Raw genomic sequence first — 23,238 nt, 5'->3', positions numbered from 1 at the left:
CAGGGAGGGATTTGGGTTATAACATTTGGGTTTGGCTTAGAATATAAAACCATGGCCAGGATGGGTTTGTTAATTTTATTTTTTTTTCCAAAGAAAAAAATGCCTTCAGAGCTGTGGGATTTTATTCTTCCTGGTATTGGTGCTATAGAATGTGCTGAACTATTTGTATGGATGAAATGAACGAAATTATCCCAGATCAAAGAATTTGCTGCCAGCTAAAAGCCTGGTGCTATAATTTTTTATTAAGTATAGATCTCTTTAGATTGGCCATGTGTTCACAGACAACACAGTGCCACATCCATATAAATTATAAATAAATATATGTATATAGTGAGAGAGGTGTAACCCATGACTGAAGTGATACTGTGGCTGAATCCCTGATACCATCCGCCTTTCCCTCTGAAAGGATTTTTAATTGAGTATTTAATTGTCCAAACAAATACAGAAAGTTTAAGGGAAATTCTTACATACAGGAAAAAGGGAGAACTTTCCCTTTTTTCTGTGTAAGCTGTTGCAGAGTTTCTCTGCAGAAAGCTCCAACCTGCATTGACATTTTGGTTTCCTTTTTTCCCCTAATCCTGGCTGCCCTCGATTCCAGAGGAGAACAATGGGAGGGGAGTGAGTGCTGAGGGTATTTAAAGCACAATCATGGGAAATGCTCCCATCACCACAGAGCCCTTTTCCTTCCCCTGGCAAATCCTCTGGCCGTGCTGCAGCCTCTGGATGCACGAGCCTGTTCCCTAAGGGAATTGTTAACAACATGGAAAACTCCTGTATTCCAGTGGCAACGTCAGAAGGGCACAAGGGGACCTCATCCAAGGCCCCAGATCCACCTTCCTGGTGCATTCAGAAGGTGCTGCTGGGGGAGTTACACTGATTTTAGCACCTCTAAAGGTCAGAGATTTATTTTTAATGAATTATTTTTCCCAGGCTTCTTAAATCTAATGATCAACTGTCCATATTTGTAGTGATTGCAAGGTTTGAGAGGCAGCAGAGTAAATCTGGTGTAGGTATAAATTGCCTTTTTTTGGCAATTTATACCTCCTTGGAAGGGAGGGGAGTGACATTAATATTTCATGTGGTTGGGAGAGGAAATGCCTGGCAGTCCCAGGGGAAGAGTCACAGCACCTGTGCTGAGCTCACCCAGGTTTTTTGGCAGGAATGATCTGATTGCTCATCATGAATGGAACAGAAAACAATTCTGACACGGAGCAAGAGGAGCCTGGCTCAGGAGGTGCCATCACTGCAATCAGAGAAGGTTTCAGTGAGCTGGAGAAGGTAACAGAAATACCTTGTGTGTTAAAAGAAATGTGAGGGGGTACAAGATCAGTACCAAAAATCAAACCAAATTAATTCTTCTTCCTTTTATTTTTGCTGTGTTTCCATCTTTCCATTTACTGTGTTTCCTTTGCAAAGCAAGGAAGGGACAGGAGTTTAGGAGAGTCTGGTTCAAGTCAGTCTTGCTGATAAAGCAATTTGGGTTTCCCTGATCAATCTGTTTAATTAACTAAAAATGCAGAATTGAAGAAGTTGTTGGATATTTTTGCATTTTTCTGCAGTTGGCTGCAGGAGACTTTTCTCAGACTGTTGGCTGAGGGTTGGGGGTGTCCAGCCTGGAGAAGATAAAGTTCTGGGGAGATTTAATTGGGGCCTTCCAAGACCTAAAGGGAGCCTGAAACAGCTGGAGAGGGACCTTGGAGTGCCAGGACAAGGGGAAATGCCTTTAAACTAAAGTGGGAGAAACTTAGATGGGATCTTGGGAAGGAATCCCTCCCTCTGAGGGTGGGGAGGGGCTGGGATGGAATTCCCAGAGCAGCTCTGGATGTTCTTGGATCCCTGGCAGTGCCCAAGGCCAGCTTGGATCAGCCTGGCATAGTGGAAGGTGTCCCTGCCCATGGCAGGGGTGGGGCTGGATGAGCTTTAAAGTCCTTCCATCGCAAAGCATTCCATGATTCCAATCCAAAGATAACCTGGTTATGGAGCCAGCAGTGTCTGGGGGTTAAAGCACCTTCCCAGCTGTCGATCAGAACAGGAACTTGACATCTTATCCCTGTTTCTTCTTGCTTATCCCTTAACTGAGAGGTGATGGGAACAACAGCAGGAGCATCCCCAAGCCCTGGGAGAGGGACCCTTTGGGAGGGGAGTGGGACACTTTGGGAGTGGGGTGGGACATCTTAGGAGTGGCACTTTCATAACCATTCTTGGCTTTGTGGCTTATCCTGAGCCAACAGAAGCAGCAAGAAATTGTCACTTCAGGGCCAGCATTTGGTGCCAGCTCTGAGAAAAGCAGGATGGCTGTGGCAGGTATTAAACATCCCTAATAAATCCTGGAGGAGGATCCCAGGGTAACAATGCCTGCTTGCCAAATCTGTTTGCAGAGTGCACAAAGCAATGAAGAAAGCATTGCAACAGCACAAAGGTTTTCTGACAGATCCTCCACAGGCTGCTGCGTCAGCAGAGCTGTGTGTTGGTGCTTTTCTTCCAGCCCCAAACTGGGATTGAGCCAGGTGCTGCATCCATGGGGATTGGGATGCTGTGGCTGTAGGATAACCCCCCAACTGAGGCCCCCAGGGAGCCAGTTGTGCTGTTTGGAACCCATTTCTTTTCCCTCATTTCCTTGGAGATGTGTGTGGGGAGCAGTGATTCATCCAGGCCCTCCTCTCAGTCCTGTGGGATGTGTGTTTCTTTCCCATTTCCTGGAAACATTTGCTGTTTAGGGAAGGTTGCTTGGCCACAAGGAGCTGCTGGACACCATCCACAGCCACTATCAGGCATTTTCTGCTGGGTGGAACTCCCTGAAAATCCCAGCCCTTCAGCCTTGTAGGGAAATCACTTTTCCAGGGGAGCACACAGGGTGTGAGGCTGGCTCTGGGAAATATTCCCAGGGAAGAAAGGCTGGGAATGTGCTGACAGCAGCACTGCTCTTTCAGGTGTCAGTGTAAGAAGCTTATAAAAAGCTCCTTCTTGCTTGGTGAGCAGAAAGTGCAGGAAAATGGGCTGGGAATGTGTGGACTAGAAGCTGAAATGATGTTGGGACAGCTCAGGCTGGAAGCAGGAATGCTAAACAAATTCTAGACAAAAAAATGATACAAAGCTGATGAATTATGACCAATTTGCAGCGTGACTTTTGTGAAGTGACTTTGGAAAAGAAGGGTCTGGACTGCTGAGGATGCAGATTTGGGAGCCCTGACTATGAGAGCTGCGATCTGGGTTTTGGTGGTGGTGCCATCCCTCCTGCCCAGCACCACCAGAGCAGGGCTCAGATGTGCCTCGTCCCACCCCTTATCTCCAGCACATCTGCTGGCTCCAATTCCCTGCAAGAATCAGATTTTAAGGAGTTAGAAAAGCCCTCATCAGTTGTTTCCCCTCTTTTGGTGGGGATGTAGACTCAGAGAAGCCAAGCAAAACGCCCCAGTGGTTACCAGGGCTCGGACAGAGCCCGAGGGGTGCATTCCCAAGGGAATGAGGAATCCATTCCCCAGCAGGCTGGGTGGAAATTGGATCCAGGGAATTCAGCTGGAGATCCTGGAGCCAAGGCCTGTCCCAAAGCACTTCTTGTTGGAGTGGAACATAAGAAGTGTGAGTTTGTAGTTTGCCAGCAAACTCGAACAAGGAAGCAAACACTCCAGCTGCAGGATGGGATGTTCTTACTTGGCATGGCTCTCTAAAGCAGGATTTTTATCTGTTCCTTTTCCTGAGTTCAGTTTTCTCTCCCCATTTTCCATTCCCTATCACTTTCCAGAGCCTTGCCCTTGGCACTTGTTGTCAGATGTCAGATATTTGAACTTGGAGTTGCATTTTCTATGAATGCTTTGTGGCTGTGGAGCTCAAATTTCCAGAAAAAAAAAAAAAAGGCAGCTGTATTTGCCTTCCAGATAAGAGAAAAAAGAAACTTTATTTATTTTCTCTTTAATTTCTTCTTATCTCACTTCATCTTCTGGTTACCATGCAGAGAGTGGTGGAGTCCCCATCCCTGGAAGTGTTTAAAAATCCTGAGGATGTGGTGTAGTGCTGGGTTAACAGCTGGACTGATGGTCCTGGAGGTCTTTTCCAGCTTCAGGGATTCTGGGATGATTCTAAAAGGACAAAGAAGTTGTGGTTCAAAAGGGTTTCAGCTCCTCTGAGTGTAACCAAATCAGATTGCACAGGAGATGTCCATGGCCAGGTCAGCATGGAGGGATTTCCTTCCCCATCCAAGGAGAAATTGGTTTATATATGCAATTACAGTCATTTAAATATTAATATCATTGGGAATATTATTCCCAATGGGAGCAGGGAGAGGTAAAATCCCATGTGGCCTTCCCATATCTCTGGGATCCATTCCTTGTGCTGGTAGTAAGAGGTGGGTGGAATTCAGGATTTGCCTAAATGGAAGAGGTAAATACAGAAATAAACCAAGTTGTGAGGGAAAGGTTCTTCAAGCACAGCACAATTTCCACTAAAACAATCTGAGAGCTTGCTTTACTCATTTCCTTCTGCTCCAACAAGGTTATTTTCAAAGAATTCTGTTCTTTTCCTACTTTTCAAGGAACATGTGGAGCCCAGGACCAACTCTGAGGATTTGTCCTGCCTCGTGGGAAGAAGGTGAGTCCTGGAGGTCCCCTAAGAAATGACAAAATTTTCCAAAATTTTCCAATCTGGAATGACCTTTCCTTGAAACTCTGGCCCAGGGAAAATTCCCTTCACATTTCCTTTGTGGGGATGAGCTGGCTGTGGTGCCAGGAAAGGTGAGGGGAATATTTCAGACACTCACCTGTAGGACTTGTATTTATTCACTTGTCATTTATGGGGAACAAGGTGAAACCACTCGTTTCCTTCTCTCAGGCCATGAATAATATTGAGGAAATTGTTTGCACTTAGAAACCACAAGGTGGGGAGCTCAGGGATATAAAAATGCAAAAAATTGTAATCTGTGAGTGAAACTGGGAAATCAAGTGTTGAGCAAGGTGCTTCTAAAGGAAACGATATATTTTCAGAGTTAGATCACAATTTTTATTTTCTGTGCAAAATAATTACTCATTCACTCTTTGAAATAAATAAAAAAGAAAATTGCATTTCATCTCCCTCTCCAGCCCTTTAACAAATACTTAGGCAGAACTTCTTGTCCTCTAATTTGAGTTATCAGTTTGTGAAATGGTTTTTCCTCCCTTCTCCAGCTTGTTTCCAGTTCTTTGCCTATAAGGAAATAATTATTCTCCCCCTTTCCCAGCCTTTTCTCCTTTCCTTGAGCTTTTTGTAATTTTTTCCCCCATTGTATCACTTTCTTGGGTTATGAAGCAAAGTCCCATACTCTGAGACAGAGCTGGGTGTGTGGAGATGACTCAGGATTATTGGAATAATTGTGATTTTTTCATTTTTGATTTTATTTTAAATGATCTCAACCCAATGAGAATATTTAACATAACCACGTCAACTACAAAGACAGAATTTAATTGAATTTCCTCAGATCCAAGGTCTGGGAGAGCTGGTGAGAAGGAATTCCACAGAGGGGAGGAATTAATTTGAAAGTGAGGGATCAGGTGTACCAGCAAAGGAATTAAAGTTCAGGGAACAACGGGACCACTGAACCAAGCTGTTTGCTTGGAAAGTTCTCCAAGGCTGCAGCAGAGAGAAGGAAAAGAATCCACCCCACCTTAGCCAGGTCTTGGAAAGTCTCCAAAGTTCAGTCCCTGGAGGGCAGAGGAAATGCCTGAGGAGGAACTGCTGGATGTGCAGAAAATGCTCAGCCTCGGGCAGGGGGGAAAGCAGGAGCCTGACAGGAGATCTGCCTTTGGAATGAAGGAGCAGAGGGAGAGAACTCAGAGCTGAGGGGACGGCAGGAGGCTGGAATGAGGAGGTGCTGCTGGATCCGTGGAATGCCAGGTGCTGGGAGCAGCCCTGGCTTTGGGAACAGGATGATCTCTGTGGTTACAGGGGGATGGATGTACAAGGGGATGCTGCAGCCCTGCCACGGAGCCAGGGGGAAGCAGTTCCCTCTCCCATCCATTTCTGGGCTTCCATCACTCCCGTTCCCAGAGGATGAGGAGCCCTGGTGACAATGAGCTCTCTTGGCCTTCAGCCAGAGGAGGGAAGCAGAGCCCTTGTTCAGGGTGGGAACTTCCTTCATTCCCAGGGCACTGAGGCTGGGTGGCACCAACCTGCAGCACCTGATTCAGGATCAAAGCTTCCTCCTGAAATTCCAGGGTTAGTCATGAAAACCTTCATGTCCATCCCACTGGATGAAACAGGAGAGTTTTATGAAGTTTAAATGTTTTGAGAATGCATCTTTTCAAAGATGATCTCTCCAGGAAATGCTTTGCTTCAGTGTCTCTCAGGCAGCTGTAGTTGTTCAGTATTTCCACCAAATCACCTGGGGATTTTTAAAACTTAGCACTGTTAAGATCCACCAGGAATTTGTGTATCATGAGGAAAACAGGGACAAAGTTGTGCATGGAGCCAGGTTCAAGTGTTACCTAGAAATTCAATTCTAGTCCCCACAGCCTGAAGCTCTGAAATCCCAGAATCCCAGACTGGTTTGGGTGGGAAGGGACCTTAAAATCATCTCATACCACACCTTCCACTGGGCCAGGCTGCTCCAGGCCCTGGCCAGCCTGGCCTGGAACATCCAAAAAGTCCTCCTGAAAGTCCTGGCTTGGCTGAAGAGCTGCACATCATTAATGTGCAAAACACTCTCCTGGGAGGCGTTTTTCACTCCATTACCTGAGCTGGCTGTTGGAGAAGGAGCCTTGGGAAGAGCTGTGAATTTCAGGAAGGATGCAGACCAACATTTAACAGTGTGGAACAAGGAGCCACAAACCCACCCCACTCAGTGGTTGTGTGACTCAGCAGAGGCAGGAGCTGTTTGCTTTGGCACAGGATCCTTCCCAGCCACAGGAGCTTCCTCAGGCCAGGATCTTTGCTCTCAGAGAGATTTATGGGGCAGAAAAGCTTCCTCAGGCTCTTCCCAGCACTTTGAAGAAATCACTTTTGAAGAAATCATGCTCGTCTTGGGATGCTGCAGAAACTCCCAATAACATTTGAGTGAGACAGAGGTTTGTAATCACCCATTCCTCAGCACGTGGAGTGATTAAAAACTGTTTGTGTGCCTGTGTATGACAGATCCTTCATCCCTTGGGAGGAAACCATGAGATTTTTCCTTCAGAAGATGGACAATGGGGAAATGATGGTGGAGTCAGTTTAACCGCGTGAAATACAGCTCCTTCTTCGTTGCAGTGTTGAAGCACCTTCCCAAAGCCAGCAGTAACACTGAGGAGCTGAACCCTGAAACTCATCCTGGTTTCCTGGGAATATTTACTGTCCTGAGTGCTCCCTGCACCTGATTGATCTGGGCAGTGCAAGGAGGGGAGGCCACAGGCACAAGGATTTTATGGCCTCTATAAAGTCCTGTACACAGATTTTCCTCCATCTGCTGCTGTTAAACACAGCATTTGGGATCATGTGGCACTTTAAGTGCTCTGGTTTATGGGGAGGCAGCATCTGTAATAAACATGCTAAAGCCTGAGTTTTAGAGCAATCCACTGTATTTATCTTGGACATAAACACTTCCCTGGCTGAACCCACAGGAACATCACAGCCACGAGCCTCAGGCACAGCAAGGTCACAGCCAAGGTGAAGGTGGAAGTGATGGGGGGAAAGGCAAATATTGGGAATTAGCAAGGGGAAAACTTGTCTTTTTCACCTGTTAAATATTCTGGATACATGGCTGTAATTTCTTACACTCTGATAATTACTCTGATGTTACACAGGACAAAAGAAATACAACCCCAGGCTCGATTTAGCTTTGCTTTCCAAAGTTATCCATTCTAGCTGTGGAAAGAAATGGTCTCTCTGGAATTAGGAAACTACAGGTGGCTCTGCAAAGTCAATTATCTTTGAGCTCCCTCAAGTGGCAATAAAATCTTGGAATTTGTTACTGGAATCCTCGAGTTTGTCACAGAAACCCTCGAGTTTCTTTACAAACCCCCTTGAGTTTGTCACTAAATCCTCGAGTTTGTCACTGGAATCCTCACGTTTGATACAGAAACCCTCAAGTTTCTTACAAAACCCCTTGAGTTTGTCACTGAAACCGTCAAGTTTTTTACAAAAGCCCTTGAGTTTGTCACTGTAACTCTCAGATTTTTTACAAAAACACCAGAGTTTGTCACTGAAATCCTTGAGTTTGTCACTGAAACTCTCCAATTTGTTGCACAACTGCTTTTACACCGAAGCCTTGTAACTTAAGACCATGTTTTTCACAGGCACTGTAGTAAACTGAGATGCTCGGGTTTCAAGGAATCTAAACCAGTTCAGAGCAGTTGAGCATGATTCATTTAATAACACATTTCTCTTTTGGCAGGTCTCTGAAAAGACATGTACCAAGTGCAATGAAGCATTTCATGTCCAAGAGAGGTTTGCAGCTGATTCACAACACGATACCTTCATGTTTTGAGGAGTTGTTTTGACTTTCTTTTACGGTTCCTTAGCAAATTCATGACAGAGTAGCTGGAATGTCTTGTTCAGCATCTCTGGTAAAATTCAGCCCTTTGCTTTCTACACCTTGGAAAGGGAAATAAATCCTTTTATCACAAGTGGTTTTGCCTCATTAAGAGCAAATTTTGTTCAAAAAGAGCATCTTTTAATCAGAGAGCAATTGATGATGTGCACCAGGATTCAGGTAATTTTTGGTGCAAGAAGATTAAATTTGATGGAAGACTGGAGCTTTTCACAGTAAAAAAGTAGTTTTTTCAAGGATTTGTCTAATATGGAAGGAACCTTTTGGAGCAAACAGCTCAAGAGAAATGACTTTGGAGAAGAGAAAACTTCCAGTGTTTGGAGCTGGGAAAGGTCCCTTCTAACCCAAACCATGCTGCAATTCCATGATCCCATGACTTTAACACTCAAAACAAGGCCAGTGGAGCGATTTTATAAACTGTTACATTTCCCTGGATGCTTATTGTGGGCTGGTGGCAGCCTGGCCTGCAAACACACATTTACATTTACTCTTACACTTACATTTACTCATACATTTACACTTCCATTTACACTTCCATTTACATTTACTCTTACACTTACATTTACTCTTACATTTACACTTACTCTATACTTCCATTTACACTTCCATTTACAATTACATTTACACTTACACTTACATTTACTCATACATTTACACTTACATTTGCGCTTACACTTACATTTACTCTGACATTTACATTTACTCTTACACTTAGATTTGCATTTACAATTTCTATATTTATTTGATGTTCCTGTTTCCCAGGGCCCACTGTCAGGCCTCAGCGGGGCGCTGCCATGGCAACGGGGTCACGTGCCGGGGGGTCGCCACTCGAGGGGCGGGTCACGTGCCTGGCGGTCACGTGTCTGGCGGTCACGTGTGGGGCGGGTCACGTGTGGGGCGGGTCACGTGGCGGGCGCTCACGTGAGGCGGGCGCGATGGCGGAGGAGGAGCGGGCGCTGCTGGGCTCCGATGGCGGCGATGGCGGCGGCGGCTCCCCGGGCCCTCCCCGCGCCCTGCCCGCCGCCTGCGACCCCCGCCGCCTCCCGCACCGCCTGCTCGTCCTGGCCCTCATGTGCTTCCTGGGATTCGGTGCGGGCCGGGGGGCTGCGTGAGGGGGTTTGGGGTGTGGGTGGCGGGCCAGAGCCCTGAGCCGTGCCCTTCTCCCCGCAGGCAGCTACTTCTGCTACGATAACCCGGCCGCTCTGCAGACACAGGTTCAGCGGGTGAGCTCTGCCGGGGGGCTGGGAAAAGCAGGACACTGATGGGATACCCGGGGCAGAGCGGGAGGTGGGAAATGGGCAGGAATTGTTCCCTGGGCACAGCGTGGCCGGAGGAGCTGCGGCTGACCCGGGATCCCTGGCAGTGCCCAGGGTCATTTGGAGCAACCCGGGATAGTGGAAGGTGGGCTCGGAACTGCTATAGATACATATTATATTGTTGGGTTTTCGAAAATATTAAAATGAATGTTATATGTATAAGGTTAGAAAACTTCGTTATATTAATATAGTTCCTTCTATTTCTATTATTGGTGAAACTTAGAAATAGTAGTATAATATACATTATACATATATGTTGAGCTATGGCATAGTATTAAAACAAAAACTACTTTTGTTTGTATAACCCAAAGACTGAAAAAGATAATTAGAGACCCCCCTGCATTCTTAGATTATCTTATCCAGATAAAGACAGCAGTGACCAGAGCTCTGGGGGGAGGAATTTATTGCATTTCTGTTATCAGGGAATGTAAAACTCGGTGGAGCCAAGAAAATTGATTTATTGGGAAGGGAGTGAGTCAAAAAACTAAACAAAGAAACATCCAAAACTTAAGAAGAATGTTTGAATATGTATGAGAATTTATGGATATGTAGTAGGATTCTGTTTTTAAGGGGCAATCCTTTGTTAGTGAGGTGAATGCAGAGGCACCCAGCCATATCTGTAAAGTTTATTTTTATCTCCTAATTTCATTCTATTAAACTTTTAAATTCTATAAAAAATATGTGAACCTCGTTTCTCACAGGAACAAAATGGACTTTAAGCCCCTTCCACCCTAACCCATCTGTGAATTACAGAAAATACACTTTGTTTCCAGGTGGTTCTTCCTGAATACTTTGTGTCCCTGCAGCTAGCTCAGGAATAATGACTTTTTACAATTGCCCCGTGTTCTGTAGGACATGAAGGTGAACACAGCCCAGTTCATGGCACTCTATGCCTGGTACTCCTGGCCCAACGTGGTGCTGTGCTTCTTTGGAGGTTTCCTGATAGACAGAGTCTTTGGAATCCGGTGAGTGCCGTCTCTGTGTCCCTCTTGTGCAAGGAATGATGAGCTAGAACTGCAGGTGAAGTTGAAACTTTATATTATAAAGCTTTTCAAGGTTATAATAAACCTTTTCAATATTTTTTTCCCCATGCAGTTTAGGATTTTTCAACAATATAGATGAGCTTCCATTCCTTTATAATTTAAATAAAGTTATTTATGATTTAAATAAATTTCAAAACCACCACCTTGTGCTACCTGTTTTCTGTGGGAGTTGTTGAGCTGCATAATTTATTACAGAGACCTTTTAATTGCCCATCCACCTTCCCTTGTTTCCCTGCTGCAGGTCTAAAATAGTGCTTTGTAGGAAAAATAAAAAAAGGATCCTGGTTATGCATGAAATGCATATTATTCTTTAATTTATTTATTCTTTATTTTAATTATTATTTCTTAATTCAATTTAATTATTCTTAATTTATTTTCTTTCCAGGTTGGGCACTGTCATATTCAGCATCTTTGTGTGTGTTGGGCAGGTGAGTGCCAGGGAGGGAGTGAAGGATAATCTGTGTCTGCAGTTTGTGTTTTACCTGAGACAGCTGAGAGCTGGAATGGGAGAAGCCCGGGTTGTACTGGGAAAGGGAACCTTGGAATGTGCCTGGAATTGTGGGAAGGATCCACCTTTTTTACGTGTTTGATGTGAAATTGGTTGAGGATGACACAGTCCCAGCTGGGCCAGGTTGGAGATGATGAAACAGCAGAGGGAGCAAAAGCCAAAAGGAGCAGGACTGTGAAGTGTTTCTGGGAAGGGAAAAGCATTTTTGTTCCTGTTTTCAGGCAGTTCAGCTTTGTTCCATACCTGAAATGCACAATTTTCACTCTCCCTCGCTGCTGTTTGCAGGTGGTTTTTGCTCTGGGAGCGCTGTTCAACACCTTCTGGCTGATGGAAGTGGGCAGATTCATATTTGGGTGAGTGTGGAAGGGCAGGTTTGTGCTCTTTGAGGTAAGGCCATCTAGAAACTACAAAAACTAACCCTAGAGAACTCTCTTAGAGAAGAGCTGCCACTTGGAATCAAAATTGGTGGATTCTGAGACCTCTGAAGCTGAGGAATGCAAGATCTCCCCTTCTTTTCCTTGTGTAACTTAGAAAACAAAACCCAGGACTTTGCAGGTGCTGCTGAATCAAAAACTGGAGCCACCAATCATTCTTCAATCACCGCAATTCCATTTTGGAATCTTTGATTTCTGTTGCCTTGTCTTTATAAACATCCATTAAATCTGCCTGTGCACAGCCAGATTTCTCTGGAATTCTGCTCTTGCCAAAGCTTTTATCTTTGCCTGCTGCATTGGAGATGTTTTGGTTGGTTGTGCAGGATCGGGGGCGAGTCCTTGGCGGTGGCCCAGAACACGTATGCAGTGAGCTGGTTCAAGGGCAAGGAGCTGAACCTGGTGTTTGGATTGCAGCTCAGCATGGCCAGAATTGTGAGTTTGCACAGCTGGGAATGGAGAGAGGAGCAGGGCTCCTCATTTCATGGCTCATTTTGGGGGTTTTTAACCAGTGCAGCTGCTCCCAGCTGGGGGATGTTCACCAGTGCTCAGCTGGTGGCAGCCTTGGGATTGCAGCCATGGGTCCTTCTCTGGGGGCAAAAAGGAGGGGAAAATGGGATTTTTCCTGGTGCCTGTCAGCTGGGAATCCTGTTTGGCCAAATATATTAAATTCAGCTCCATTTCTGAGCTCGTGCATGTGGGTTTATTCACTTCTCATAAGTGAGAACTCTCCCAGCCTTGTGTAAAATTTCAGTTTGTGATGTTGCAACGATTCATTTGTTACCAGCCCAGCAGGGAATCATTTCTGTCCTGCTTTAAGTTCCCTGGGTAGCATTTTAATGATAAACCGTGGTGCCTGGTGTTCCCTGGAGCTGGGAAATGCTGGGATCTTCACATGGCTCTGCTGTGCCTAGGGGAGCACGGTGAACGTGAATATCATGGGATGGATCTACTCCAGAGTTCAGGATCTCCTGGGCTCTGCTGGTCCCAGCACCCTCGGCCTGGCTCTGCTCATAGGTCAGTGATGGTTTGGCTTGTGTCATCTGCATGTGTGTTCATTATTAACCACTTAATAGCATTTATTGACCATTTAAAAACATTTATTAACCACTTAAAAGCATTTATTAACCACTTAAAAAAAGCACAAATCTGTTTGAGCTTAGGAAGAGCAATTCCAACACCTTTTGTATCATATTCTCATTTTCTCTCGGGTTACTGCAGCTTCTGAACTGCTGTGGCATTTTTGGGGTTGCCAAATTCAAGTTTGTGTCTTGTGGAGATGAAATATTTCACATTCTCTGAGCGAAGGACAGGCTTGAAAATTTTTCTGAGGAGTGTCCAAGCTTGCCTGTGGTTATCTGATTGTAGAAGTGAAATTTGAACAATTCTGGGGTGTGTTCCCTTCCCTCAGAGCCGTGGGCATGGAGATTTTGGTGTTGGGAATAAGGCCAGGCTTTGTTTCTGTTCCTGCAAGGTGCAGGTGAGGAGCTTGGCCGTGCTGAGGGCGAGTGGTGGTGATGTTTTAAATAAAATAAATACATGTACGTGTTTGTGCTCCAAGGCAGGTGTGTGCCACACGTGTCAGGCTTCGGTTTTACACCTGAACCTTGGAGCTGTGCAGCTCTTGGGCCTTAAAGCTGCTGGTGTACCTTGATGTGTCCAACACAAACTGTGCTAATTGGGCTGAAAAATCAAATTACTGCTTGAGTTGTCAGCTGAACACGTGGTGTTGCCTTCTTCAGGTGGAGTCACTTGTCTGTTCTCACTGAGCTGTGCTTTAATCCTGGCTTACCTGGACAGGAGAGCAGAGAAACTGCTTTGCAAGGAGCAGGGGAAAACAGGTGAGTGCTGGGGCTGGGCTGGAGCTGACGCTGCACTGGGCAGGTTTGCATTTCAGGTCATTCAGGGGCTGCTGCTCAACATCTCCACGGTTCTAATCATCATTTTTAGCTCATTTTCACATGAAGTTTTAGTTTGAAGCATCAGCCCAACAGGCAGAGGCACTGTCACCTGCTTTATTTATAAAAATGAAAGTTGACCCCAGTTGGTGCTGGTGCCACTGGCTCTGGGTTTTCTTGGAGTTGATTTCCTCAAGGGATGCAGAACCATGGAGCTCTTCCCTGTCAGTGTGTGCTGGGTTGAGTTTTCCATGGGGGACAACTCAGGCCAATTAAAAATAAACTCAATTTGAGATCCAGTGGAATCCCAAACTGGTTTGGGATGGAAGGGACCTTTGATCTCCAGGCAGGGGCAGGGATGTGCTTTAGGAGGGATTTGGGATCACCTGGGTGTTCTCCAGTGGGGATGAATCCCAGATTTGTTTATCCTGAGTGATTCCATGCTGTGTCTCACCCCTCTGCAGGAGAAGTGATCAAGCTGACGGATGTGAAGGATTTCTCCTTGTCCTTGTGGCTCATCTTTGTCATCTGTGTCTGTTACTACGCTGCAGTTTTCCCTTTCATTGGCTTGGGGAAGTAAGTGCCACTCACTCTTCCAGCAATTCCCTTGGAATCTGGCCAAGCTTTTAACCAAAATCCTTAAAAACTCCACATTTATCAGCTGTGCTTTGTGGGAATTGCCACTCTGAGTTGTCAGAACTCAGAGTTTGCTTTCCTGATTAAAACTGGGTACAGGTTTAAAACATGGGGTGGAATTTGGTGTCCTGTAGGATTCCTTCCAAATTTACAACTCACTATTTGGGTGAAATTTTCATTATGAACTTCTTATGTTTTCCCCAAAGTATAATTTGAATGATCCTTAAATTAAAATCTGTGAAGTCTGATAACAAGCTCCTAATTTAATTATAAATGAGAATTTGGGATATTTATGGCAAAGCTCTATTTAATTTTTCCATAAATAAGATTCTCATGTCTTTGTCTAAGTTAATTTTGATTGCACGTCCTTCAAGTCTGCATTTTCCTAAATGGATTTTTTCCTTCCCTCAGGGTTTTCTTTATTGAAAAGTTCCGGTTTTCCCCTCAAGAAGCCAGTGCAATTAACAGGTATATTGGGGTTGATGTAATAAGGAACACTGCCAGGTTTTAGGATGTGTTTTTGGGCTCTGGGCAGGTGGGAAGAGGTTTGGGATCTCCTGTGAGCTGCATTTAAGTGGAGAAATAATTTCACAAGACCCAAGGAATAACTGGGAAATGTGAACATGTTTTTTATTAAAAGCAGATGTTCCCACTGGAAAGAAAAAGATCTGAGGGGTTTTATTTTAGTATTTAGTGATTCTTTGCTGAGTGATAAAAGTTTAATAACAGCAATTAAGATTTAATAAATAAATAAAATAAAGGTTTAATAACAGCACTAAAGGATCTCAATTTTGGTCATTTGAGGATGAATTTGTGATGTGGCCAAACCCCAAAGCAATAAAGCCCCACAAGAAAACCCCTGCTGGGCTCAGAGTCTGTCAGTGTTTCCTTGAGTGCTGAGCACTTCTATGTCCTCAAACCATTGGAAATTCTAAATTATTGGGATTTGGGGGAGGATGTTTTTTCCTTTTGTCCTCAGAGTTAAGAGAGGCCTCTGTGAGTGTTAAATCTTTGATTTCCCTCTGGTGCAGCGTGGTGTACATCATCTCAGCCCCCATGTCCCCGGTGTTTGGGCTGCTGGTGGATAAAGTTGGCAAGAACATCATCTGGGTGCTGTGTGCTGTGGTGACCACGCTGGCCTCGCACATCCTGCTGGCCTTCACCTTCTGGAACCCCTGGATAGCCATGGTAACCTCATTTCCTGGGATTTACACCTAAAGAGAATGTCAGATACTGATTCCAGAAATACAGAACAAGCACTGGGGTTGGCACTGAATTATTCTGTGTGTTGGGGGGTGGAAAAGATTCCTCGCTCCATTACTGAATTCCTGTGCCAGGTGCTCGCTTCTCTCCTAAAAATTCCTTTTGTAATTTATTTCTGAAGTCTCTTACTCAAACTGCTCTCTTTTCTCCTAAAAATTGTTTAGTTTATTTCTAAATTTTATTTCTATTACTCAAACTGCTCTCTTTTTCTCCTAAAAATTCTTCTTTCAATTTATTTCTAAAGTTTATTATTATTATTCAAACTGCTCTCTTTTTCTCCTAAAAATTCTTCTTTTAGTTTATTTCTGAAGCTTATTACCATTACTCAGACTGCCTCTGATGTGCTGAATTGGACCTTTGTAAAAACTTGCATTACTGAGAGGAGATTCAGGAAATATTTCAGAAAATATTTCAGGAAATATTTCCTGTTTGGAGCTGAGGGTTATGATGCTCACCAGTGGGGCAGGGATTAAAAACTTTGCTTTTCAAGCATTTTTCTAGTGAGGTGCAGCTCTGGGGGGTGTTCAATCAAAACACAGAATTTATTTTGGGGGTCACTCCAGTTCCAAGTGTGGATATTTATGTAGAATTTCCTTGCACAAAGTGTTTCTTGAGCTCCTTTTGGGGAAAGGGAAGGGCAATACCTGAATTTTTGGGGTGTGCCTGTGCTGTAACCCTGTTTGCTTGTCCCGTGTCCCAGTGTCTGCTGGGTGTGGCCTATTCCCTGCTGGCCTGTGCCCTGTGGCCCATGGTGGCCTTCGTGGTCCCCGAGCACCAGCTGGGAACTGCCTATGGCTTGTGAGTATTTCCATGGATTTGTGCCAGGCCAGAGCTCCAGCAGGAGCTGGGGGTGGGCTGGGATTGTCCCAGGTGACTGGGGACAAGGGATGGAGGGGGAGGACCCAGGGAATGGCAGGGCTGGGTGGGATCTTGGGAAGGAATTCCTGGCTGGGAGGAGCTGGATGGATTCCAGTGCAGGGAGCCTGCGGGAGAGCTGGAGAGGGACCTTGGCCAAGGGGGAATGGTTTGAAATAAAGGAGAAGAGATTTACTTGGGACATTGGGAAGGGATTGCTCCCTGTGAGGCTGAGGAGGGGCTGGGATGGGATTCCCAGAGCATCCCTGGCAGTGCCAGGAATGGACACTGGGGCTGGGAGCAGCCTGGGGCAGTGGGAGGTGTCCCTGCCTTGGGGCTGGGTGAGCTTTACGGTCCCTCCCATCCCAAACCATTCCCTGACTCCTGACACTCTGGAGCCACTGAACCTGAGCAGATCCAACCCATTCCTGGTTCCCAGCTCCTCCAGGTCTGGAGCAGGAATCCCTGCCTGCTTTGGGGATGGCATTTGGGCAGAGCCTGAGGCTGGGGACAGGCACAGGAACTTCTGCAAAACAATTGAGCCCTGACTCTGCCATGTCCCAAAACATGGGGAATGTGTATCTCTCATGAGCTCCAGTGGCACTGGGGAGCTTTTCCTGAGCAAATCTAAATCCATTTTGCTGAGAGAAGAACTGAGTGGTGTTCCTGCTGTGTCCCAGCATGCAGTCCATCCAGAACCTGGGCCTGGCAGTGATTGCCATAGCAGCTGGAATGATCCTGGACACCAGGGGGTACCTGTTCCTCGAGGTCTTCTTCAGTGCCTGTGTTTGCTGTGAGTGTGGGACGCCCTGGGAATGGCTTCAGGAAGCTTCATTGGGCTTTTGGGGTTCATATTTCATGGAAAACAGAAACAATTCCTCTTCTAGAGGTGTCAGCTGGGGCAGTGCTGGGATGAACTCACAGCCAGTGGAGTGTTTGGGGTTTGCCTGAAGTGTGGAGAGTTTCAGTGTTTAAAAAAGGGAGTGAAAGTAGACAAATAATGCTTTTCAAGTGTAAGTTGCAAGTTTAAAATGAAAATAATTTCTGAATGACCACGTGCTGTGAGCACAGGGAGATTTCCAAAAGCAGAAAACTCCTGTGAGTTACCATGAAAATCTTGGTTGTGGGTTCAAGCTGTTCATTTCTTGTCCTTTTCCTTTTGCAGTGTCACTGATAGCTGTGGTGCTGCTGTACTTTGTGAATCACCTCACAGGTGAGTCTTTGCAGCTTCTCTTTACCTCAATTTCTACTTCTGTAAAATCACTCTTCTGATTTCTCAGTGCTCTGAGAACCCCTGGGGGGAGCTTTGATACCAAAGGCAAAAACAATCCCAGTTTTAAAGGTCTCAGAGTGCACATTGCTGCTGTTACAGGTGGTGATCTCAACTGGTCTGCAAAGAAAAGGGCAAAACTGCAAAAAGCAGCTGCTTCTGAGTAAGTACAGAGCCAGGAAATGTCAGTCCTTGGGAAATGTTTGTCCTGAAGGGATTAAGGAGATCATTTCTCCAGTCTGATTTATATTGGATTTATTTTCTTACCAGTCTGGTTTAGGATTTCATATCCCTGCCTCCTGTGAATCAATATTTGAGGTAGCTTTATCCAGCTGTCCTTTCCTGGCACTTTTCCTCCCTGTTTTCCTTTATTTCAGTGGGCTCACAACTGAAATGGGGTAGAAAATGAGGTGGTTTGAGTGGAAATCACAGCACTGCTGGGAAAGCCCAGTTTGGGGTCACACCTGTCACAAATCCTCCTGCTGACACGAGTTTTTATTTTCAATAAGAAAATGGGGCAGGACTTTTCAATAAAATGGGATTCAGTTCCTTTAAAAGGAAATGGAGCACTTGAGGTGGCAGGAATGGTTGGGATGGAGAAATTTTGACAGTTCATGGAATAGTTTGGATTGGGAGACACCTTGCAGTTCATCCAGTTCCCAACCCTGCAGGGGCAGCTCCATTGACCAGGCTGGTTCATCCAATTAAAATACAGTTAATTATTCTTAATTTAACATTCTTGTGTAAAGAAATAAATCCATGTTATGGCAAACCACAGCTTTCAAAACCACACCTGCAGAATTCCAGCTGCTGCAGTGTGAAGAACATGGAATTTTTCCTTTGGAATGCTCTCTGTTCTGACCTAATCCAGCTCAGCTGCTCCCTCACACTTTGGAGGGATTTAAATTTTCCTTTAGTTTCCTTTAGTTTTGTTGGAATTCTTAATTTTTTAATAGGTAATTACATCTCACCTGCAGATGTTCATCACACACCTTAGATATATAATTTTTATAAAATATATTAAAATATTTTTTATATTTTTTTAAATTTTTAAAATTATATTTATAATATGTTTGATCCAGGTAGATAATTTCTAGTATTTCTTACAAATGGATTTATGGATTCCTATAAAACTGGGTTGTGTCCATGTGGTGCTACTTAAATTAATCCCAAAAAACCTAAGGAAATGAATCCCAAAAAACCTAAGGAAATGAATCCCAAAAAACCTAAGGAAATGAATCCCAAAAAACCTAAGGCACCTGTGAGCAAAGTATCCAGTGACTTGTGGGGTTTAATATGTTTTTTTCTTGTTTTTTCCATACATTAATCTTGAGGAAAGCTGAAGGAAACCAAATCCACATTTAATTGTGATGAGTCTCCTTGAGACAAAAGGATTTTTAATCCAATTTTTTTAATACAGACACCCCAAACCTCAGAATTCTGTGTCCAGTCAGAGCTGCCCCTCACCCATGTGTAACAATTCCAGGGATTCCCTGGGATTTGGGGTGCCCTGCCCCAATATTTGTTCCTGTCCCAGTTCCAGGGGTTCTGAGGGATTTGGGATGCCCTGCCTGCAGTAAGTGTCCCAATTCCAGGGGTTCTGTGGGATTTGGGATGCCCTGCCTGCAGTAAGTGTCCCAATTCCAGGGGTTCTGTGGGATTTGGGATGCCCTGCCTGCAGTAAGTGTCCCAATTCCAGAGGTTCTGAGGGATTTGGGATGCCCTGCCTGCAGTTAAGTGTCCCAATTCCAGGGGTTCTGTGGGATTTGGGATGCCCTGCCTGCAGTTAAGTGTCCCAATTCCAGGGGTTCTGTGGGATTTGGGATGCCCTGCCTGCAGTAACTGTCCCGTTTGTTTCAGAAAGGAGAGCTGAGTGAGTGGCAGAGCCTGAGCTGAGCTCCGGCTCCTCCCGGAGCTGCAGTTCCCTGCCCTTCCCTGGAGGATCCGCTCACCGGGGCCTTCCAGCACTGCCTCAGCTCCTGCTTTTTGTTTAAACAATTCCAAAATCCCTTTGTTTGGCAGAGGGCCCTGGCTGAGCTCTGCCACCCCACAAACCCCCAGAGCTCCCAGGTGCAGCTTTCTGTTCCCAGCCAGAGCTCTCACAGCTCTGTGTCACTGTCCTCGTGCAAAAACCACTCTGGAAATGTGTTTACAGCTTTGGGTTTCCTTTCATCACTGCAAAAAGAGCCACAGATGCTCCAATGGACTTTTTTTTTTTTTTTTAATAGATTTCTGAATTCTGAGGCTGCTGAGCAGTCTTTTATTGCCTTCTCGATTCTCTTTGTATTGTAATGTTTGTTTTAAGGGATGAAAGTTTGTTTAATAGATAGAAAATTGTTCCAGAAGCTCCCCTGAGCACTTTGTAATCTGGGAAAAGCCAAAAGGTTTCTCTTTCTACGGGAATCTTGGAATGAAATAAAAGGAACCTGCAGAAATCAGCCTCTCTCTTTCTTTACACTGAATTATTGATCCCTGCACATCTCAGGGTGGTTCACCCGATACCTCAAAACATTTCCTAGGTATTAAAACAACAATAACGATATTAAAATATGAAATAATGCTGAAACAACAACCAATCCCTGCTTGGCAGGGTTTTCCCTCAGGGCAAACATCTTTTGCCACTTTTCTTTTGCAGAGCAGAAGAGCAGGAGAGGCTCAGAAGGCAGAACGAAGATGATTTGACAAAATTGCTGCCAAAAGCTGATGCCTTTAGTTTCAGGAATAAATACCTGTCCAAACTTGGAGCTCAGGTATCACTAACAGGGGTTCATGGACAATTAAAAACCAGAATAACGAGGGGCTTATTAGAATTTGGCTGTTTTTAACAGCCAGCAACTCCACCTCTGAGTGAAATTCCTGGGATTTGTTCTCAGAAAGAAATCTCCCAGTAATTAAAAACCTAATGAAGGAAAGGAATCAAAGGCTGGCCCAGCTCAGAAGCTGAGGAATGTCTTGATTTTATTTTTTCTTGCAGCTCCCTGCTCATTACTCCTCCTGTTTCTCCACCCTGGCCCACAGAAGTGTGCTGAAATAGCAGCTTGGCCCTGTGGAACAGCAGGAATACACTGAATTTCCTGGGACACAGAGCCCAGCCCCAGCAGATGCTCTGTGCTTTGCTGCAAGCCTAGCTCCTAGATTTAAAATATTGCCTAAAACTCCTCCTTCCTGGGCAATCCAGGGATCCTGCTGGAACTGTGGCTCTGGTGGAAGCTCTGGGTACCTGCTGCTGCCTCCTGTCTCGAGTTCTCCGTGAGTAGCTGAGGCAGGGCCAGGATTTGATCTCCGGCTGTGAGATGGGAAAATTCCATCGTGAAATTGCTGGGATGAGCCTGGATGGAGGTGGGGCTTTCCCAGCCTCTCCTCTTGGACACCTTCGTTGCTCTCTTTCCTTTTTCTGGGAGAAAAAGGTGAGGAAAAGCTCCCAAGGGAATATTTCAGAGGAATCTCCACTTCCAGACGTGCTCACCCTGGAATTTATCCCAGCTCAGGAACAGCAATAACCTCTCCAAGCCTGAATAATGTGAAAACTGATTAATTTTTAAGAGTTAGTGACTAAAAAACTATAAAAAGAATTAAATCAAGAACTGAATTTTGCTTGCAGAGGGCAAAGCCTTGAATTCCATGGTGGAACTCCTCATTTTCCCATCTGGAACTCCTCATTTTCCCATCACTTGACGGGAGGCTCTGTGCTGAGCAGGGAGTTCCCAGAGCTCCTGCAGAGTCAATTTTGCTTTGGTTAATTACTCCTCGAGGTAATTGGGTAAATTATCCCTGAACTGAGCTGATCTGCTAAAGGGCAGGAGGTTTGTGGAGCCCCAGGAATATTCCTGGGATGGCTCCAGGGAATAGAGAAAGCTCAGGAGCCTTTGGAGTGTCCTTGGCAGCAGAGAGAGGAGTTTGTTAGAATAAAGATGTTGCATTTCATGTAGAACATTCTTAATATTTTTAATTTCAGCAGAACTCACACTATTAAAGCTGGTTTTAAAGGAGACTTTTTGCAGTGGAGATTTCTTTGGTATCCTTGGAAAATTCTCACCTTCCTGAAGGACCTTTTGGGTGAAGGTTGTGGCTTCTGAAGGACGATGTGGGAACCCAGAGCAGCAGCTTGGCAGCTCCCTGAGCTCTGCTGCTTTTTCCTGCTCCTTCCTGCAGCTCTGAGCTTGCCTGGGAGGTTTCCTCGTGCTCTTGTGGATTTGGGGTGTTTGGAAATAAAACCTTGCCGTGGTCACTGGCGCTTGTGGCTGTTGGGGGCTCTGGAGTTTTTTGGGGGTTGTTGGGGCATTTGTTTCCCTGATCAGGGGGGAGAGTTTGGGGGAAGTTTCCCTTGGAGGATCCAAAGGCAAAGCTGCCCCCACTGCTGGGTTGAGGAGTTTTTTTCTTGGGGAGGGAGAGAATTAAATTGAATTTTGCTCTTGTGCTTCTCCTGAGCTCTGACACGTTTTGTTTGGAGAAGCTCCTCTGCTGTTCCCTCTAGGCTGACATTCCATGCGTGATCCAAGCCTGCAGCTCCTGTTTTCCTGAGCTTTAGTTCCAGTTTGTGAATTCCCTGCACCCTTCAGGATCCTGCTCCAGTCCTGGGGGGCTTCTGCAAAGGGGACAAATCCCTGGGAGCTGCAGCTCCTCTGGCTGAGCCTGGAGAGGGGCTTTAACCCTCACTGATGGAAACGCTGATGGAAAACATCTCCAAAAGAGGAATTCATTGGACCGATTTCCCCAGGATGTGCTTTGTGCTCCTGCCCCAGGTGCCTGAGGAGCCCTTCAGAAGCTGAAATCGGGAACAGCTGGGAAGGGAGCTTTGTCCCAAGAAATCCTCCCTTTTCCAGGGATCTCTCACTAGAGGTCAGCACTGCCTCGGGAATGTTGGATAATCGGGATGGAAACCCTCCAGGCTGCCGGGGTTGGTTTTGGTGCCTGATTTCCAGCCCTGGTCCTGGCACAGGGATGGACGGGGTTTGGAGCAGCCTGGGATGGGGGAAGGTGTCCCCACCCAGGGCAGGGTGGTCTTTAAGGTCCTTCCAGCCCAAACCCATCTGTGATTCCATGGAATGCCATGGAATTCCATGGGAAAAGCACCTCAACCCCTCAGTTCTCTTTGACTGAATTATTTCTGAGGTGGCTGAAGTCTTGGTGTTCTCCATCAGGTTTTGGATTCCAGGGGAGGCTCAGGTTGGATATCAGCAGGAATTTCTCCATGGAAAGGGTGGTCAGGGCTTGGCAGGGGCTGCCCAGGGAGGTTTGGAGTGCCCATCCCTGGAGGTGTCCAAGGAATTCCTGGCCATGTCCCCAGCGCTCTGGGCTGGAGCTTTTCCAGCCTCAGTGATTTTCTGTCTTGAGGCGGAAAACTTCCATATTTTTTGAACAATTCCAGGGATGTGTCTCCACTAAACTTTCCATGTGGTCAGAATCCTCTGGAATTTGTGGGAATGTTGATGTAAAAACACGGCACAGAAAGCTCATTTCAGCTTTTCCTGACAGGGAATATTCCTTGCTCTGCTCTTTCCCAGGCTCCCCAGGGAATGGTCCAAGG

General features: G+C 45.6%; 1 protein-coding gene and 1 long non-coding RNA gene across 4 annotated transcripts; both read left to right on the top strand.

The window, feature by feature from the left end:
- Positions 1-1,117: 1,117 nt before the first annotated feature.
- LOC148183638 (uncharacterized) lies at positions 1,118-9,237 on the top strand. The gene is made up of 3 exons (XR_015773459.1): positions 1,118-1,278; positions 4,529-4,584; positions 8,336-9,237. It is a non-coding gene; the product is annotated as an uncharacterized LOC148183638 (long non-coding RNA).
- A 189-nt stretch (positions 9,238-9,426) lies between these two features.
- On the top strand, positions 9,427-21,939 carry MFSD1 (major facilitator superfamily domain containing 1). 3 transcript variants are annotated; one of them, XM_005525127.3, is made up of 17 exons: positions 9,427-9,580; positions 9,662-9,714; positions 10,660-10,772; positions 11,236-11,278; positions 11,644-11,711; positions 12,116-12,224; positions 12,704-12,806; positions 13,532-13,630; positions 14,152-14,263; positions 14,735-14,791; positions 15,355-15,511; positions 16,287-16,384; positions 17,122-17,234; positions 17,607-17,654; positions 17,814-17,874; positions 20,347-20,461; positions 20,686-21,939. In XM_005525127.3, exons 1-17 carry the CDS (start codon positions 9,427-9,429, stop codon positions 20,743-20,745), a joined length of 1,563 nt encoding a protein of 520 aa, XP_005525184.2. In that variant the 3' UTR covers positions 20,746-21,939. The 3 variants fall into 3 exon arrangements, with proteins under 3 accessions (XP_005525184.2, XP_087917336.1, XP_014109955.2); XM_088061210.1 differs by lacking the exons at positions 20,347-20,461; positions 20,686-21,939 and adding exons at positions 17,982-18,029; positions 19,572-20,259; XM_014254480.2 differs by lacking the exons at positions 20,347-20,461; positions 20,686-21,939 and adding an exon at positions 19,572-20,255.
- Positions 21,940-23,238: the final 1,299 nt, after the last annotated feature.

The sequence above is a fragment of the Pseudopodoces humilis genome, chromosome 11 (assembly GCF_049639895.1).
Source record: "Pseudopodoces humilis isolate 2021_Gansu_Grassland_sample_001 chromosome 11, ASM4963989v1, whole genome shotgun sequence".
Classification (NCBI taxonomy): Eukaryota; Metazoa; Chordata; class Aves; order Passeriformes; family Paridae; genus Pseudopodoces; species Pseudopodoces humilis.
This window is presented reverse-complemented; position numbering and strand designations above follow the sequence as displayed.

Coding starts and splice junctions, on each gene's coding strand:
- MFSD1 (XM_005525127.3), top strand. CDS start 9,427: ATGGCGGAGGAGGAGCGGGCGCTGCTGGGCTCCGATGGCGGCGATGGC. Junction 14,264..14,734: donor CCTTTCATTGGCTTGGGGAA/GTAAGTGCCACT, acceptor TCCTTCCCTCAG/GGTTTTCTTTATTGAAAAGT. Junction 17,875..20,346: donor CAAAAAGCAGCTGCTTCTGA/GTAAGTACAGAG, acceptor TTTCTTTTGCAG/AGCAGAAGAGCAGGAGAGGC.